Source organism: Protopterus annectens, chromosome 15.part0, assembly GCF_019279795.1.
Source record: "Protopterus annectens isolate FY-2018-M chromosome 15.part0, PAN1.0, whole genome shotgun sequence".
Classification (NCBI taxonomy): domain Eukaryota; kingdom Metazoa; phylum Chordata; order Ceratodontiformes; family Protopteridae; genus Protopterus; species Protopterus annectens.
This window is the reverse complement of record NC_056749.1, coordinates 261,253,337-261,273,542: the sequence shown is the minus strand read 5'-3', so window position 1 is coordinate 261,273,542 and position 20,206 is coordinate 261,253,337. Positions and strand designations below refer to the sequence as shown.

General features: G+C 44.0%; 1 protein-coding gene across 1 annotated transcript in view; it reads left to right on the top strand.

The window, feature by feature from the left end:
* OGT (O-linked N-acetylglucosamine (GlcNAc) transferase) overlaps positions 1 to 20,206 on the top strand; it is a 2,411,396-nt gene that overhangs the window by 2,382,971 nt on the left and 8,219 nt on the right. The window contains exon 21 of the mRNA XM_044057256.1: positions 5,093 to 5,216. Coding sequence (XP_043913191.1) covers positions 5,093 to 5,216 — 124 coding nt within the window. The remainder of the gene's footprint in view (positions 1 to 5,092; positions 5,217 to 20,206) is intronic.

Genomic DNA, 20,206 nt, shown 5'->3' with positions numbered 1-20,206 from the left:
CTTGACTCACATCAATACCTCTTTGAAAAACCCTCTGTTGACCCAGAGATTGTTACCCCAGGCCCCAAGGGAGCTAAGGTCGGCTTTTCTAAAAACCCTTTTCCTACTGATAAGGAAAGCAGGGTCCTGGATAGGCTTGTAAAGGTCTATACATCTGCCATAAGCGCCCTTAACTTGCCACTTCCATATAGTAAAATACCAACCAAGTATTTTAGATAAAATTAAGCAAAAGATTTCTTCCCTGGAAGACAGGAATATTGTTAAGGAACTGTTGGACCTTTGCCATTGCAGCTATCAGGTAGCTTTACACTCTTTACACTGTGGCTGTGGTGCAATGGAGGCCTTCTAACCAAGCTGCTGTATCTGGCTCTGCCATTAGAAGACATGTGTGGCTTAGGGAACAGACCCTGCCAGACCATGTCATATCCAAACTCCTAGATGCTTCCCTGTATACGGACTTCCTTTTTGGGCCAAAGACTGAGGCTGTGCTAAAAAAGATGGAAAATAAAGCAAAATTTATGCAAACTGTCAAGGACTTCAAGTTCAGCCTCTCAGGTTTACTAGGAATTTCCCCTCTAAACAGTGGTATTTTACCCCTCAGTCAAAAAGCAGCCAGAGAAAACCTTGCAGGGAAAGGCCTCAAAGGCAGCAGCAATCACAAAGGCCCAGCCAGTGGCCCTCAGGACCTCCCAAGCAGAGGAGTTGTAGGCCACAGGGCCCTGGCAGAGAGCAGCAATGACTCCCCCCCCCCCCCCCCCCCCCGACAACATGGAAGGAAGACTAAGAGGAAGGCTATCCCTGTTCAAAGAAAACTGGCCCCTCATTTCAGACAAGTGGGTTCTGAGGGTCATCTCACATGGTTACAAGCTGACTTTCAAAGAGCCATCATGATACTCAACCCAGATGTTCTACAAAATCATAGAGAGGAGGCCATTTCCCAGATTCTTACAGGCTGTGCTTGCAGAGTTCAGTGGAACGGATACTAGATCGTCAGAGGGAAAGCATTCTATTCCTGGTTCCCAGAACGGAGGCTCTTGGCACCCTCTCCTGGATCAGTTCATCCTTAATCAGTTCCTCCTGATACCAAAGTTCAAAATGCTGACCCTTATAAAACTTCTTCCCATGTTAGCTCCCCAGGCCTTTAATGGTCACTTTAGACCTAAAAGATGCTTACTTGCACATTCCTGTAGAGAAATTATGAAGAAGTTTTCTTCACTTCAGGGCAGTACCAGTCACTTTGAATTCTGTGCACTGCCCTTTGGCTTTTTCACTGCTCTACTGCTCCCAGGGTCTTAGTGTTTAGCCCATGTGATCGCTTTCTGCAGAACAAAAGGAGTCAAAATTTACCCCAAACTGGCTGACTGCCTTATTCAAGCCACAAGTTAGTCAAAGCTCCTCAAGGATTTGGCTTTCACTCAGACCCTCCTCACCTCCTTGGGTTTCACCATAAATATCTGCAAATCCAACACAGACCCATTCACAAGGATAGTTTTCCTGGGGGCTCTTCTGTATTTTTCCCTTCAAAAGGCCTTCCTTCCTCCAGAAAAGGTAGTCTCCTTGACGCAATATTTCTAAAGCATTATACAGCGGTAATGCCTATGAGCAAGGGAATTCCTCAGAGCATTAGGCTACATGGCTTCTTGTATCCTCATGATTCCTCTGGACAGGCCGCACATTAGGAAGCTTCACTGATACGTCAAGAATCTGTGGTGCCAGCACTCCCAGTCCCTGGAGATAGAAATGCCACTGGTCCCTTCACTCAGGAGAACTTTCCTGAATCCACCATGCATGTGCCTGGAAGCTGGGTCTCCCCTTCAGGATCATCCCTCAGGACCAAACTCGAACCACAGATGCTTCAGAGGCAGCCTGGGGAGCTCATTGCCAACATCTTCAATCCCAGGGCAGATGTGAAGCTCAGTTCAGACACAAGTACATAAAATGGAAAGAACTGATGGCAGTGCAGAAGGGCCAAGTGGCTTTCAAAGCTCAGTGGAAACCAGGGATCCTTCTTGTCAAAACAGACACCACAATAATGTGATACATATATAGGAGAGCACCCACTCTTACCCTCTTTGTCATCTAGCGATGCAGGTCTGGGAGACGGCTCACTTTCTGGGGTTGCACCTCGTGGCACATTTCCTCCTAGGGACTCAAAACACTCCATCAGATAGTCTCAGCCGACATCTGCTGGATCCCCACAAGTGCCATCTGCATCGGGGAAACATTTCTTGGCATAGCCCACAAATGGGGTCCCTACAGATGGACCTCTCTGCCCCAAAGCAAATGCTCAGCTGAAAAGATTCTGTTCTAGGAAAAAAATATTTTATTAGTTTCCTTGCCTCTTCTTCCAAGGGTCCTCCTAAGAATCTGGGAAGAAGACCCAAGGGTCATCCTGATAGCCACAGACTGGCCTAGGCAGCACTGGTATCCTCTGCTACTGTGGCAGTTACCTCAGAGGCTGGACCTTCTGACTCAGTGAAGGGAAGGTGTGTGCATCCCAACGTGCAGACTCTCAAACTCTCAGCCTGGATAATTCCTCAAAGTACCACTCTGAGCCTTCCCTAAGCAGACAAGTTTAAGACATCCTCAAATAGGCTAGAAGGCCTATTACTAGGAAATCATACTGACCCAAATGGAAAACGTTCTTTATTTGGTGTCAGCAGCAAGGCCACAATTCCATTCTCTCCCATTTTATATTACTTGGCTATGCTGGTTGACAGAGGCCTGTCCTTTTCCATCAAGTGTCACGCCTCTTCGCTTTCAGCCCACATTCTTGTTCTTCCTCCTATCTTTTCTCACCCCCTGATGAAACAGTTCCTTAGGGGAGTGGTCCATATCAGACACCTCAGGAGACAGCCCACTGCTCCATGGGACCTCAGTTTGTCACAGAAAAATTGATGCTACCCCTCTTTGAACCAGCAGCTGCTGCTGAGTTAAAATTCTTAACCCGGAAAACTGCCCTTTTACTGGCTATCACCTCAGCTAGAAGCATCTCTGAGAAAAAGCTGTCATTGCAGTGGAACCATATCTCGTATTCCACCCAGACAGAGTTTTACTTCAGTTTCTTTTATGCCCAAAGTGGTTATAGACTCATCCTTGAATCAAGCCATACACTTGCCCACCTTCTTCCCCAAGCCTCAGAACGGGGTGGGGTTCCTTCGCTACCTGGATGTGCATAGACAGCTTTGCTACTATTTTGACAGAACTAAATCTTACAGGAAATCAGACCAGCTCTGTTTCCTTTGACTCTCTCTGAAGGGAAACCAGTTTCCAAACAGGCTATCTTCAAATGGATCTCTCAGCGTATTTCCTTTTGTTACAACCAGCATGGCAAAAAAAACCTCTTACTTCTGTAAGGATTCGCTCCACCAGAGACACTTCTACTTCTGCTGCCTTCCTGAAAGGTGTGCATGCCAAAGACATTTTGGAAGCTACTACTTGGTCATCTGTGCATACCTTTATCAAACATGGTCATTTATCTGCTTTCTCCAAGTCTAAAGCTGGATTTGGCAATGCTATCTCGCAGGGCATACTCTTTACCATAATTATCATTCCACCCTCATCTCAGCTTTGGGAATCATCCCACAAGTCAGGACTGCAACAGTGAAACATGGACATAGTACAGTTGTGCACATTTACCATAAATGTAGATGTTAGTGTGTTCCCTGTTGCAGTCTTTTCCATTCTCCTTCCCCCTTGCCTTGCCTTTGTCCCTTGCTTAAATTTCATCCTGGGAGCTCCTACCTTCTAAGGAGCAAGAAAAATATGATGTCATGGCAACTGCTGCCTCCCTTCATGCCTGAGCATACTGACATCAGGGTAGGGTATCTGCCAGCCTAGGAGGAGGGAGATTTTTATTCTGGTAGTTGGGTCAGCCAAGGGCTTCCATAGCAGGAAATCCCACAAGTCAGGACTGCAACAGTGAGTACATTCGAGCATCTAAACTTATAAGTGTACACAACTGTATTTTTTCTTTTGGGACCCAGTGTTGACTATTCACCATTAGTAATTTCCGAAGTTCAACTTGTATTTGAGACCATCTAGCAGACCACTGCATCATCATGAGACTTAAGTTTTTCGTAAACTGGTTATTTGCTGACATCTCTGCCTGGAATCTGAACTACAAACATTTATGTGCATAGATATTCTACAAGGACAGTGTTAGCCCTTAGAACCAACCCTTTCTTTGTCATGTGCAGTACTGGAAATGGCTGTTAACCAAGTCGTACTTGTAAGTCTTTCAAAGATGCTTTATCTCCTGAATGTAAATAGGCACTTTCTGTGGTACTTAGATGAGACCAAGGATTTTAGGAAGACTGACCAGTGTGGTCACCTTCAAAACAGGGAAACAAGGTGAACATGTTTGTATGCAAACTTCATTTATGTGGTTAAATGGGCTGGGGATTGCAACAGCTCTCTTTCTGTGATGTTTGTCAGCTTCTGTGAAGCAGCTACATGAACTTTGTTTGCATCTTTTGTAGGCATATTTTCCAGGAGCTGGACAAGTTTTGCCATTGCAGTCTAGCAGGGCCTTTGTGCTCCCTCACGTGCAGAGGTTCTAGTTCAGCTGTATTGCTGTAATATTCTCCTGTATGTGCGAAATCTCACTGTAGCAGTAATGAAGAATAATACAGTTGTGTGAGCATGTTCACAGTATCGATACAAGTTCACATAAGATCAGTGCAGTAGTGTAGGCTCCCTCCCTCAGGCCCCACTCCAGAAGGTAATAACTGATCCCAGAAAGTGAAGTACCATTGTAGAAGGAGGTACCCTGCTTGTCATTTCATGGAGTTGCCTCCTCGTATGTCTCGGGCGAGGCTGTGCCCTTTTGAAGCACAGTTGGTGACCCAAGTCTCTCCCCCAGAGTCCAAAAAAATAGCTGGAGGATGGTATTGGTGTCTTGCCTTTATACTGTTCATTTTGCTGAAATTGTGCTGTTGATATGTCCAAAAATATAAGTAAGCATAAGTGCTTTCCTTTTGATTTATTTTGTTTTATCTGAAGTTAAGAAAATTTGTTTAACATTAAAATGTTACTACAGTTATTTTATGTATTGAGCATTGTACCTATGACATTTGTTTTTTATATTTAGGAGAAACTCTTGCTTCACGAGTTGCTGCCTCACAGTTAACTTGTTTGGGCTGTCCTGAACTCATAGCTAAAAATCGTCAGGAATATGAGGACGTAGCTGTCAAACTTGGAACAGATTTGGAATAGTAAGTAGTTTTATTGTTGACGGTGTTTTGGGAAAATATTTTATTTGGGTAAGTTGGAAAGGAGCTGCTTGTATGAGGAAGACTTGAGTACAGTTTTTGTTTGAAACTTAATGACATGTAGATGTTCTTGGTTTTTCAGTGTTGCAGTCTTAACTTGTTGGATTTCTGGCAGTGAAACCCCTTGGCGGTCCTGACTATCAGAGAATAGTTTCCCTCCTCCTCTTGGGATTGTCAGATGCCCTATCCAACGTCACTGTACTTGGGTTTAAGGGAAGTAGGCTGTCGCCATGACCCTGCCGTAGGAGCCAAAGCAAAGTGCTGGTGGTGCGGACCACACCCAAGAAAGAAGACACCAGAAAGTGAAGTACCCCACTGGGGAGCCTTTAATGTAACATTTGACTAATGTTAGAGAAAATGAATAATTGTCTCCACTGTGGCAAACAGATACCATATCGGAGTTTGCACTTTGAATGTGACTTGCTGGGTCCGGAGCATGATGCCCCTAACTTTTTTTTGCTTGGTTTAACAGCAGAACCGTTGGGCATTGGGCCAAGACTTTGTGAGGTGTCTTAGTGAGTCGTTGAGCCACTCACATCCTGTGGCATTCACCGGTCGAATCGACTTAGACATCCCTAGGCGAAAAAGAGATGAAAAATGCTCCAGGTTTACGGCCTCTGACAATGCTCACTTGCCATCGGCCAGTCCTCCTCAGCTTGTTACTGGTGAAGAAGGTGAGGCACTTTCACAGCCCCCTTCTAAGACAAGTGGTGGTGCAGGCCTCTAATCGAGACCCATTCACAGTCCTGTATACCTTCTGGTCCTGCAACATCCTTTCAAGCCGTAAGACTCAGTTTGTTTGGGTCTGGGACCACTATGCAGGCTCTAACTTCCAACAGCTATGCTAAGTTAATGATAGTTCGTGTCACCAAGATATTGCAACAGCCTTTCTCCCATGGGAGTTGGTTGTATGCTCTAGTCCGGAGGTCAGCCAGAGACCAAAAGGCCGCTCACAAAAAAGCTGCTCCCACTCAGCCTGTGCCTTCTAGTTTCCATTCCCAAACATACCAACAGGATTTTGTGAGGTTGGTTGACAATCTAATCTCTCCATTTAGATCTAGATTGCCTCTTCCCCCGGGATCTGTCCAGATAAAGAAAGAAACACCTTTCCAGAAGATTTCTTTGATTCCTTTGACTGAGATCATGACTTCAACCAGGAGGGTTTTGCCGTTGAGAGGGTGTTTCTATTGCCTCCTTTGGGGATTCAGACTCTGAGGATATACTTGCATCTGCCTCCCCTCCAGAGGCTATTTCCTTTGGGGAAACTGCACACTTTGAGGGAACACTTCATGGGGGAAGCACAAGACTGTTCAGTCAAAGAAAAGAATTGGAGAGTCAACTTCCCTGAACACAAACCCCTCGCCATGCCTCTTTTTTTGAGTTGGTAGATAATGCATTCCAGGACTCCTGACAGGTTTTATAGGCTTCTGGATTCGCACAAACATCTCTTTAAGAACCCCGCGGGAGACCCCAAGGTTGTGACCCCAGGCCCTAATGGAGCTAAAGCTAGCTCGTCCAAAAAACCCTTGCCTACTGACAAGGATGGTAAGGCCTTAGACATATTTGGCAAAAAAGTTAACGCACCTGCTGCCCTTGCCATGCAGGCCTTGAACTGCCAGTTTCATGTGGTTAAGTACCAGGAAACTGTTTTGGAATGGATGAAGCAGAAATTGCTGGGCATGGAGAACAGAGGTCTCGCTAGGGAGTTTAGGCCTTTGTAATTCCTGCTCTTGGGTAGTCAAGCACACTCTGTACTGTGGCTATGATGCTGTGGAAGCTACCAGTAGGGCTGCAGCTACCATCATAAGAAGACATGGCTGGCTGGGAGAATAGTCCCTCCCAGACCATGTCTATTCCAGCCTCTTGGATGCCCCTTTGGGTAAAGACTTTGGTCCCAAGGCTGAAGCTGTAGTCAAGAAAATGGAAGATAAGGCCAAGTCCATCCAGACTGCTACAGACCAAGTCCAGTCTCCTCATTTCAGCAGGAACTACCTGGCAAGTGTTGGTCCTTTCTATCCCAGTCCAAAGCTAGGCGAAGAAACCCATGTAGGAAAAGGAGCCAATGACGGCACTAATGGTTCAAGCAGTGACATTCAGTACCCATTATGCCAGGGGGTTCACTCCCACAGGCTCCTGGCAGGGAGCAACCATGACTTAGACATGGTGCTACCTACCCCCTCCCCTTGCCCCCCCCCACCCCATCCCCTTTCCAGGCTAGGGACGAGGCTATCATTATTCCACAGAATCTGAACTCATTACTTACAGCCCAGTGGGTGCTAAACATTATTTCAAAGTGTTACAAGCTTAAATTTAAGTAACCCTTGGTTCCATAAGGCTTCCCAGACATTCCACCAAACCAAAAATACGAGGCATTGATACACAGGTAGTTACTGTGCACCTAGGGCTCAGTGGAACCAGTACTAGAACACTTGCAAGAAAGAGGATTTTATTCCAGACTCTTCCTGGTACCCAGAAAAGATACATGGTGGACAGTAATTAGACCTGTCAAGCGTTGACCAGTTTCTTGCAAGTTCCAAAATTCAGGATGATAACCCTTCAAAAACTTCTACTCATGATCTCACCCAATGCTGTAATGGTTAGCCTGGGCCTAAAAGATGCATAATCTTCATATTCCCATAGAGGAATTGCATGGAAGCTTCTTGCACTTAGGAGCACATACCAGGCACTCAGTTCTGTACTTTGCCCTTTGGCTTGTCTTCTTCCAGGGTCTTCACAAAATGCCTAGCCCCACTGATAGCCTTCCGGAGAACAAACCGGATCCAAATTTTACCCCTCTTTGGATGCAGCAAACCTAGAAAAACTCCGATTGGTTTTGCTGTTCACTATAAAAACCTTTTAACCTCCATGGGGTTCACCATCAATGCACAGAAATCTCAGGAGGACCTCATGACCAGGATTGAGTTCCTGGGGGCTCTCCTGGATTCAGCCCTCTAGAAGGTCTTCTTACCCCCAGACAAGGTTGGCTTCCTGACCCTTTACTTCATGGTTAGGGATTACCTCACAGCAAGGGAGTACCTCAGGGCCTTGGGTTACATGGCCGCTTCCATCCTCATGATTCCCCTGGCCAGACTGCAAATGAGGAATCTTCAGTTTTACCTCAAGAATGTGTGGTTCCCAACATTCACAGTCAAGATAAAGCTGATCCCTTGCCTCGAGAAGAAATTCATCTGGTGAACCCAGGCATGCTCCCTCAATCCGGGTCTCCCAGAAACAAAACCTGAACTTGGAGACCAAGTGAATGGGCTTCCCAGACTATTTCTGATGCATTCATTGTCAGAACTTATGGTAGTCCAAACAGGCCTTATAACTTTCCAAAAGGAATGGAAGCCTGGAGTACTAGCAGTGAAGACAGACAACACCACGGTTATGTAATAAATAAATGGGGGGAGGGGCCCACTCTTCCCCACTTTGCCACATAAAAATAGGTGTTTGAGAAACAGCACACTCCCTAGGGTTACACATCATGGCACAGTACCTGCTGGGTGTGCACAGCCAACTAGCAGATCACCTCAGCAGAAGCCTGTCAGGCTCCTAGGAATGGCAACTGCATCGGTAAGTGTTTCCCAGCATAGCCAAAAAATGGGGTGTGCCATTGATTGACCTTTTTGACACCAAAGAAAATTCTCACCTGGAAAAAAAAGTTTTGTTCCAGGGATAAAATTAAGTCAACCTGGAGGACAGATGCTTTCTCTTTTGCTTCGGGCAGGACTTTTTCCTGTATGCTTTCCCTCCAGTAACACTGCTTCCCATGGTATTGCTAAAGATAAAGTAGAAGAGTGACCAGAAGTAATACTTACATCCCCAGATTAGCCCAGGCAACAAGGTTACCCTCGACTACTCAGCCTAACCAGCATGCAACCATGGCAGGTGCCACAGAGAATGATCCTTTTAACACAGGAGAAGGGCAAGATTATACACAGCCTGCGGATGGTCAAATTGTCAGCATGGATGATACCTTTGATTTCATGAAAGGAACCTTTCCTTGACAAGCTGGTCTTGGATTTTCTAAAAGAGGTCAGGAGACGTAGCACAAGGAAATTTTACTCTGTCAAACAGAAAAGATTCACTCCGGTGCAGATAAAAAGCACAAAACCCTCCTCTAGCCAAGATTCCTTTCATTCTGTCTTATTTGGCCAGCCCTTTTTAACAAAGGTCTCTCTTCCTCTTCAAAAAAGTCTGTGCTTCAGCTATTTCACCCTACGTGCCTTCTTAGCCTCCTCTCTTTTCACACCCCCTCATAAAACAGTTTGATAGGTCATTCACATTAGGCATCTCAGAAAGCCTCCAGTTCAACCTTGGGACCTTAGTTTTGTGTTGGATAAACTTAACCCTTCCACCCTTTGAACCACAGCTTCCACGGAGTTAAAATGTTTGACCTGGAAGTCTGCCATCTTACTAGCTATCGCCGCGGCCAGAAGACTTTCTGAGCTTCAGGCCCTCGTGTGTGGAACCCTTCATGTTTCACCTGGACAGTTTCACCCGGGATTAACTTTCTTTTATGCCCAAGGTGGTGACAGAGACCTTATTAAATCAGTTGTTACATTTGCCTACTTTCTTAAACTCCCAAAACAAGGGAGAAAAGATCCTTCATTCTTTGGACGTACATAGGCAAGTGCATTACTACTTAGAACCAAGAGTATTAGGAAATCAGATCAACTGTTTGTGGCCTTTGCCAGTAGCTCTGAGGCAAAACCAGTTTCTAAGCAAACCATCTCCAAATAGATCTCCCATTGTATCTTCTCCTGTTAACAGCCATCATGGTAAGAACCCCCCTCCCCCCCAAATACTGTGAGGACACATTCCACCGGGGCTACTGCTACCTCTAGTGCATTTCTTAAAGGGGTGCCCACAAAGAATATTTTGGAGGTACTAACTTAGACTTCACTGCATACCTTTTTCCCCAACATTACCATATTTCTGCCTTCTCCAAGTCTAGAACGGGATCCTTTATTCACCTTAATCTTCCATCCTCCCTTCCTTTCAGTTTGGGAGTCATCTTACAAGTTAGGACTGCAGCAATGAAACACTAAGAACATAGTACAGATGTTCATCGTGTTTCACTGTTGCAGTCATTACTCTTGGGTTATCCTGCTGGCAGGCTACCCGCAGTCAGCCAGAATTCCAAAGTTTAGGTCCGGCGTCGGTTGCTGCCGCCTCTTCCCTGACGTCAGTGCGCCAGAGGTATAAAAGATGCAGCCAGTGCCATTTTCTTCAGTCTTTCTTGCCGCGCAATGCCCGAAGCAAAAGCAGTTCGCAAGTGCCGGTCGGCCAACTCTTGAGATTTTCAAATCTGAATTTCCGAAACAAAGTCTTCATTAAAGCTAAGTACCCTGTTGGGGAAACTTTTTTCTTGCTCCAGACCAATGTCAGAAAAAGGTAACAATTGTATTTCTTGTGGGAAGCAAATACCTCATAAGAATTTTCACTCTTACTGTATTTCTTGCCTAGGCCCTGATCACAACATTGCTAGCTGTCGGTTTTGTGCTAGATTCAACCAACGCACTATCAAGCATCAGTTCGATTTTGCATTTCATTACTTTGGCCGAAGATTTAATTATATAATGCCGGCGGAACAGCCGACAATCAGAGTTTACAAAAAACGCAAGGACAAGGATAGGCATCCGAGGTCCAAAACCAACGACAAAGCCTCTTCTAGGCCAGTCGCTGGTTCTCAGTGAGGTGCTTTCACAGCCCCTGGCGCCCGCTACCTCAGAGCCACAGGCCGCTACTGATTCCCACGTGGAGCCGACTGGGCCTCTGGAAACTCAAGGTATTGGACACTCTGAAATCAATCCCTCAGATGGGTCTGGAGCCGCTGAGCAGGCATCGGCTTCTGAGGGTGTCTTCACCCCTACACAACTATATGTTAAGCCATCCTCAGCTTCAAAGACTAAAGCAGCTCTAAAGACAAAGAAACAAGTACAGCATTCTCCTGTTCAGACTTCCATGCCTAAAAAACAGATGTGCTCAAAATGGCCGAAGACCTAATTACTTTGATCAGGGGCTCCCATCCCCCTCCTGATAAGAGGCCTAGGCAAGAGACAGAGTATGATTCTTCTGATCAGGTATCTCTTTCCGCTGATTCCTCTTCTGAACAGGATTACTCCATGCTTCCCTATGAGGATTCTGATGCTGAAGAATCCATTCCTTCAACCTCTCCTCCTGAGGGCTATTCTTTTGGGGAAACACTGCATACTATGAGGGAGCATTTCCACTGGGAGAGCCAAGCTTATTCTGAGTCTAAGAAAAGGCTCGGAGACTTCCTGCTTCTTCCTCTGCACAGACCCCTTGCTATTCCACCTGTTGTAGACATTGTAGATGTATTTTCAGAGTCCAGACTGTCCCCTGACTCTTTACCCCCTGCACCTGCTAAGCCAGACAGATACTACAGGGTCCCGTATTCTCATAAATTCCTATATAAAAACCCCGCTGCTGACCCAGAAACTATATCTCAGGGTCCCAAGGGGGGGGGGGGTTAAAGCTTCCACTGCAAAAAACCCTGTCCCCTCTGATAGAGATTCTAGGGCTCTAGACAGATGGGGGGGGGGAGTTTACACTTCTGCCACCCTGGCTGTAAGGGCTTTAAATTGTCAATTTCATATGTTTAAATATTAGCAATATTTAATGTCGCTCCTTAAACAGAAAATGTTGGCAAATACTGAATGTTCAGAGAACAAGGAGAATTGCAGGATTTATTGCATGCAACTGAACAAGTGGGAAAGCATACTTTGCAATGTGGTTATGATTCACTGGAGGCCTCTTGCAGGGAAGCTGTTACAGGTTCTGTTATTAGAAGGCATGATTGGTTAAAGGAACAAAATCTGCCTGATCATGTTAAAGCAAAATTATTAGATGAACCATTACAGCATGATACTTTGTTTGGTACTAAAGCAGAAGAGGTGTTGAAAAAATGGAGGATAAAGCAAAATCCATGCAGACAGTCAAGGATTTCTTACAGGTACAGCCACCCAGGTTTAGCAGGAATTGGCCGCCTAAAAATTGGTCCTTTCCAGTCTCAGACTGCAAAGAGGCAGATACAGGCGTCCCAGAGGCAGATCTTAGCCCTAAGGCTCATACAGGCCTAAACAATGGGGTGCTCCTACCTCCAAAAGCGGCGAAGACAAATCATAGCCTTACAGGAAACAGTCCCAATTACTTTGCTCTACCAGTTCCAAGCAGTTTTCTTTTGACAGCCCCCTTAGGGGGAAAACCAGCACTTTTTTTATCAAATGGTTACCCAAGACAAATGGGTTCTGAACATAGTGTCCCAAGGCCACAGGTTCCATTTTCACACTCTACCAAGGTCAAAGGGCATGCCAGACCTGCCACACAATCAATGGGCAGAGGCACAAAAACAAATTACAGCCCTCATGGACATGAGGGCCATTCAGCAAGTACCACAACAAGAGCAGGGGCAAGGATTTTACTCCAGACTTTTCCTCGTACCCAGGAAGGACAAAACCTGGAGACCAATTCTGGACCTGTCTATACTGAATACGTTTCTGAAAGTTCCAAAATTCAAGATGTTGACTCATCAGCAGCTACTCCCCATGCTAGGCAAAATGGCTTGGCTCGTAACTTTGGACCTAAAAGAGGCATACCTGCATGTCCAAGTCAGACAATCCTACAGAAGATACCTCAGATTCATAGTTGGCTCAATGCATTACCAATTCTCTGCACTGCCCTTTTGCTTATCTACTGCGCCCAGGGTCTTTACAAAATGCCTGGCACCAGTAATTGCGTTTTGCAGACAAAAAGGAATTCAAATATATCCCTACTTGGACGACTGCCTAATTCAAGCAGAGAACAATGACACTCTTCTACAGCATCTGGCATTTGTAAAAAGATTACTAATTGGCCTAGGGTACACAGTAAACGAAAATAAATCAAAACTAGTGCCCTCTCAAGAGATAATACTCCTGGGTGCAAGCTTAAATACAACTGCCCAGATGGCTTATCTCACGCCAGACAAGCAAAAACAACTGACTACTTACTTCAAGAAATTGGCAACAAAAAGCCACTTATCTGCAAGGAAAACCATGCTGGCCTTGGGTTTCATGGCTTCCTGCATTCTACTAATTCCATATGCCAGACTGCATATGAGGAAACTACAATGGTATCTGAAAAGTGTTTGGACTCAGCATTGCCACAGCCTGGAGACAGTAATTGCACTCATTCCCTGCCTACAGCAGGAGTTTCGATGGTGGGTAGAAGCCTGTCACCACAACAAGGGTCTGCCATTCAGTTTACCCACAGCCAGACAGACGCCGGCAACGGATGCATCAGATTATGCCTGGGGGGTCCATATGGCAAACCAGATGCATCTTCACATCAATCAAAAAGAGATGCTAGCTGTTCAAATTGCCCTAACAGCTTTCAAGGACCTGCTTCATCCAGGACAATTACTGATAAAGACAGACAACACTACGGTTATGTGGTACATAAACAAGCAGGGAGGTACTCATTCCTACCCCCTCTGCAGACGAGCAATGACCTTATGGGACACAGCATTGGCTTTTCAAGTTCACTTGCAAGCACAATTCCTGCCAGGAAAAACAAATACTCTGGCAGACAAACTAAGCAGAAACCTCATGGAGCCCCACGAATGGAAACTGGATCCACAAGTCTTCAGGATGAAAATAAGGAAATGGGGATGCCCAGACATAGATCTTTGCTTCCCCTCACAACTTTCAATTGCAGAGATTTTGCACAGGGATTTACCACAAGCAAGCATGGAAAGTGGACGCCCTATCATTCAGCTGGAAAAATCTAACAGTATATGCTTTTCCCCCACTACCTCTCCTTCCCAGAGTACTCCTAAAGGTCAGACAAGAGAAGCCAAAAATGATTCTGATAACACCACACTGGCCACGCCAGCACTGGTACCCAATCCTGAAGAGCTTGTCTGAAGGTCCAGCATGGATATTGCCTCAAACTTCTCGCTTGCTGACCCAACAAAACAATCTGATCCTGCACAGCCAACTCAGGACCTTAAATCTGGCAGCATGGCGGATAATGTAGCCATTCAGAAAACTCCTCTTTCAAAAGCTGTTATGGATGTTATCTTGGAGGCCAGGAGGCCCAGTACCAGAAAATCTTGCGCAGAAAAATGGAAGAGATTCTGTGCTTGGAACAAGGCATTGACACGTCTGTACCAAATATTCCTCAGATTTTACAATACCTAACTGAGATGCTGAACAAAGGCCTTTCTTTCTCATCAATTAAGATTCATGCCTCTGCCATTTCTGCACATTACAATACGGAATCACATTACAAAACGGAATCACCTATCTTTTCTCATCCTTTAATAAGGCAGTACCTCAGAGGGGCCAAAAACATTAGGCCTCCAAGGAGAGCACCAATTCCGGCCTGGGACCTCAATTATGTTTTGGAAAAACTCACACTGCCTCCCTTCGAGCCATCATCAGCGGCATATATTAAATTCTTATCCTGGAAAACAGCTCTGCTCCTAGCCATAACCTCTGCAAGGTGAGTCTCAGAGTTACAAGCACTCATGGCTGTGGAACCTTTCATCATTTTTCATCCAGACAGGGTTTCTCTGAGGACAAACCCTACATTTATGCCTAAGGTGGGGTCCAGTGTGGCCCTCAGTCAAACCATTCACTTGCCTACCTTTTACCCAAATCCACAGAACAAGAGTGAGAAAATTCTGCATTCTTTGGACATACACAGGCAGTTATGCTTCTGCTTGGACAGAACTAAAGCTTTCAGAAAGACTGAGCAACTTTGTGTCATATGCTGTAGGATCACAAGGAAAGGCCATCTCAAAACAGACTATTTTTAAATGGATAGGCCATTGCATCCGTTTCTGCTATTCTCAACATGACAAATCAGTGCCCAAGGGCATTAGGCCTCATTCCAGCACAGCAGCAGCCACTTCAGCAGCCTTCCTCAGGGGAGTGCCAACCAAAGAAATCTTAGAGGCTGCAACTTGGAGTTCAGTGCACACCTTTACAAAGCACTACCACTTGCCTCTCTACTCTAAGTCCAGAGCAGGCTTCGCCGCTGCAGTTCTGCAGGGCCTCATAGCCTCCCCTAATCTTATTTAGCCCAGCCACCCATCCTCAGCTTTGGGATTCAACCCAAGAGTAATGACTGCAACAGTGAAATACGATGAACATAGTACAGTTTTGTACCTACCATAAATGTAAATGTTCGAGTGTATTCACTGTTGCAGTCCAGGTTACCCACCCACCATCCCCCTTCTCTTTGCTGGGACTTACCTGCACTTCTCTATCCTATACAACCTTTTTGGTGTATTTGCTTTTAGATGAAGGAAATGTTATTTTTGTGCATGCATTTCTTATTGATATATTTTTCAGCCTACCTATTTGGGGCACCTGACATCTGGGGCAAGAAAAACTGAAGAAACAGGCGTCTGCTGCATCTTTTATACCGCTGGCGCACTGACGTCAGGGAAGAGGCGACAGCAACCAACGCCGGACCTAGACTTAGGAATTCTGGCCGACTGCAGCTAGCCTGCCAGCAGGTTAACCCAGGAGTAATGACTGCAACAGTGAATACATTCAAACATCTGCATTTATGGTAGGTACACAATTGTACTTTGTGTATACTCGCCATAAATGTAGATGTTTGAGTGTATTCACTGTTGCAGCATTTCCCTTCCTCCTATCTCCTTGACCTACAGTTTAGGCTGACATTATCCTACTCAGTCAGGTTAACCCTCTTCTCTGCTTCTCCTTTTTCCTGGATTACAGGTTCCCAGATCCTTGGCCCAGGGACACTCTGGAGGGTCAACTACCTATAGGGGCAAGAAAAGTACTGAGGTCATGGCTCTGGCCGACTCCCCTTATGCCCAATCATAATAACATCAGATAGGGCATCCACCAGCTGCTGAAGAGAAACTATTCTGTGGTGTTCAGGGCTGTTTGGGAAATCCCACCAGTTGAGACTGCAACAACGAATATACTTGAACATCTATATTTATGGTTCATATGCACAACTTTTGGGGGGGGGGGGGCACGAAGATGAACAGCTCAGAAGGATTGCAATTTAACCTGCTTGGAAGAGTGAATATTTTCAGCAGAGAATATAAATAGCTCATCAGCTGACTGGAATGGGTCCTTTTAGCAAATTGTAAGTTATTATTTGAAGGTGATGGGCTCAGAGCTTTGCAGGTTGTATGTTGGAGTGAGCCTGTTGGTGTTTTTCTGGTAGTAGGCATCTCACAATTGTCTCTGATATCATTAGCGAAAGCGCTTGTCTGTTTGGAATAAAATTATATCTAATTAATCATTTGGAGATTTCTGGAGATTTTTGGAGACCTACAGCACGTTCACATCTCACTGCTTCACCCTCAGTTATCCAGAAGTTTTTTGGACCATATTATTTGTGATTATATTCATAAAGTTGCAGAAGTTATTCTTAGAACTAAGCCTGCGTTTGAATGGAGAAAAAAGATTTTGCCAATAGGGTTGAATGCAAGTAGGGGTACAGAAAATAGGCAAAAGGATGCCGAAATTTACTGGAGAAAACTGGTAAAGGAACTACGATATTGGGAGCGAATAACTAGAAAAGGAATGGTAATAGAATGGATTGTGGCCAAAAATAAGTTTGGACTGCAGGTTAGAAACTCCTTTCCTACCAGGGATTGATAGCAGAATATCTGCAAAGAGAAAGGGATGAGAGAGAGTCCTAAGTGAAAGGCTTGCTCTGGTAGAGTTAGTCAAATCAAGAACAGATTTAGTGAGACATATAAATATTGTAACATAATTATAAGAATCAATCAGAGGAGGTTAGAAAAGATTGGAAAGAGAAGCTGGAAAAGTACTTTACATGGTAACAGTCGGAGGACATGTGTATGGCTCCCATGTATGTAACAAGGTCCAGAAGGTTTAGGATTTTTGCGGAAGTATTTGTATAGATATTTTTATACCTTAGATAAACTTAAAGAATTGTCCCTCAGAAGGAGATCAAAATGTCGGAGGTGTGGTAGGGAAGAAACAAGTCACTGGGAACGTGTGATTATTTTCAGTCAGTGATGTGGTACTGATTCTTGGGTGGTCTTGTCATGCAGAAGCCCACGTCTGGCCCAATTTCCAGAGTCCTTGTATCATTCATAGCTGATGGACTTTGAGATAATCTGGACATCCAGTTATAAGAAGTGTCCAGCGCCAACTTCAGCTTTTTCTAGTCATGCAGTCTGATACACTTCACACGTGCTCACCACACTTGCAGTTAATCAGTTTGCTTGTTTTTCAAGCAAACCTTCCAGTCTGATAAGTACCCTATTGTAGAAATTTCTCTACTGTAGTTAAAATAAAAAAAAAAAAGTCAACAGTTTGATGTGTGGGAAGCAAATACTGCATAAAAATTTTCACACATTTTGTGTGTTCTGATTAGGGCTTAGCACAACGTCTGTAACTGTCCTGACTGCAAAATTCCTTGCAAAAACTCTTGAAGTAGCTGCCCATATAGAGTCCTCTTATTTTCAATTTCTCCAAATCTTTAGGGTTTCTAATACCGTGGCAGGAATGGACCCATTCCTAAGTCAAAGTATGATAAAATCATGAAATTAGTATTGTTGCAGTATTCGATATCAGCCAGAAGTGCTTTTCGCAGCACCTGCAATGTGCCACGTAATGACTCCTGCAGTTTGCATGGAGTTAGATCTATTGGTAACATATTTAAATAGGATTGTAGATTCTTTTTTATAAGACCAGTTGCACCTACGACTGTTAGAACTGTCTGGGTAGCTTTCTTCCACATTGCTCTCATTTCTGCTTGCAAATCGTGATATTTTATGACTGTCTCTCTATATGCAAGACATTGTGGTCACTGGGTGTAGCGATTTCAGTGATCAGTGCTACTTTTGCCTTCTTTTCATGGACGACTTTATCTGGTTTTCTTGCCATCTATCTTTTGAGCTATTGGTAACGAGTAATTCCATGTGATGTAGACTTCATCATTTGCTATGATGCTTTCAGGCTCATGTTTCCAGTGTTTTTCAGCTATTTCAGTATTATAATGTTTCCATAATTCCCAGTGCAACAGTCTTGCCACATTGTTATGCCTTTCAGTATGCAATCCTTTTGCCATTAGTATGTCAAAGCCAGCAACGAGGTGTGTGACTGTTTCCAGTTCTGTTATACAAAACCTACATTTATCTTTCTCCCACATGTTCAATGGACTTTGTAAGCCAACATGTACATAGCCCACTGTCTTGGGCCGCCAATATTAGCCTTTCATTTTTTGGTTTGAATTGACCTCCTTAATCATTCCTGTGTTCAATCCTGTTAAACATGAGGTTCTTCCAGGAGGTTTCTATACTTGCAACTGTATTTATGCATTTTCCACATTTCTTTCCTTCTCGTTTGATCCTTCACCTTATATTCTTTCTTTTGTTTTTGGCACATTCAATTGCTGCCTGATTTGTATCTTCTGGTTTGATTTCCATTCCTGCTTGACGCCGATATGCTTTTGCTAGACTGAGAAGGGAAGTCATCTTAGATTTATTCTTCTCACATTTCAAAACTACATTTGGGTCTTGAGGTCAGCAGATGGGTACAGTCCCACATTTGCAGATCTGTGCATGTAATCAATTTCAAGGAGGCGTATACCTCGTTTTGGAACAGGGAATATATAATCTTGGTATGGCAATTATTTTTTTATGTCATTTGTTGAGCATGAAGCATCCTTGTTTTCCTGTCTGATTTATCCAACACATTTTGTGGCCAGTCAGTTATTCCAAAACTGTAACTTAGGACAGGAAGAGCAAATTGGTTTATAGCTTGAATTTTGTTCCTAGATGTCAACGCTATTCTCAGGATTAATTTAAGTCTTCTAAAATATTCCTTACTAAGTGTTATTCACATTTGTTCATGTTTTATTCTTGATCCTTTTATCAGTTCCCAAAAATTTATACACTCCCTCTTGCTCCAATTCTTTTATATCCCATTCTTGTTCCAAACTGATGTTTTCTTTGTGCTGTAGTTTTCCTGCTTTAAAGGTTGCTTTTGCACAATTGTCAAGTCCAAATGACTTTCCACATCGTATGAAAACGTTTTGATTACTCACAGTTGTGTTTATAGTTCCTCGAAGAGCTGTACAGTTTTAAATCATCGGCAAAGAGAAGATAAGTCTTTGCATTATGTTGTTTTCTAGGAGCCAAATTGTAGCCATGGCCTAATCTTAATCTGTTAAGTAGATAGCTTAATGAGTTAAGGGCAAGACAGAATAGCAGAGGTGACTGGGAGTCACCCTGGAATTATCCCCCTTTGGATTTTTATCCCTGGGATAATAATTTGTCCTTTATCATGTCTTTATTACAAAGTGGTCTGCCACTGTTTTGTGGTCCCTGTGATGTAGCTAATCACTGTAGGATGTGTCTTATACATTTTAAGCACTCTCTTATCCATGAATGTGGGATACTGTCAGTGATTTTTTTGTAGTCAAATCATGCCATACTTGTATTTCTTCCCCTTTTTACAGTTCTCCATTATGACTTTATTTAGCAGCAGATGATCCTTTGTTCCATATGATTTTCTTTAATTGCCCTTATGTTCTGTTGCCATAATTGATTTTTCTTTTAAATGAATGTAAACTCTGTTGGCATCAGTACTGGTGTATAGTTTATACATAGTTGGAAGGCAAGTTATGGGTCTGTAGTTTTTTTAGGGTACCTTGCAGGTTCACTCTTAAATAGGATCATTGTTTTTCCTGTTAGTCAGGTTGGTGTCTGTCAGGGTACGCATGTCTAAATCTTTGTGCAAAGATGTAAATTCTTTTAACCAGATGTTAAGTAATGCATTTGGGCCTGGTGATTTCCAGTTAGAGACTTATCTTAACTTTGTTTCAATCTCTCTGTCTGTCTGATTCATCCCATTTCATATCCTATACTTTGAACTTCTTGTACTTTTACTTCTGTCCAT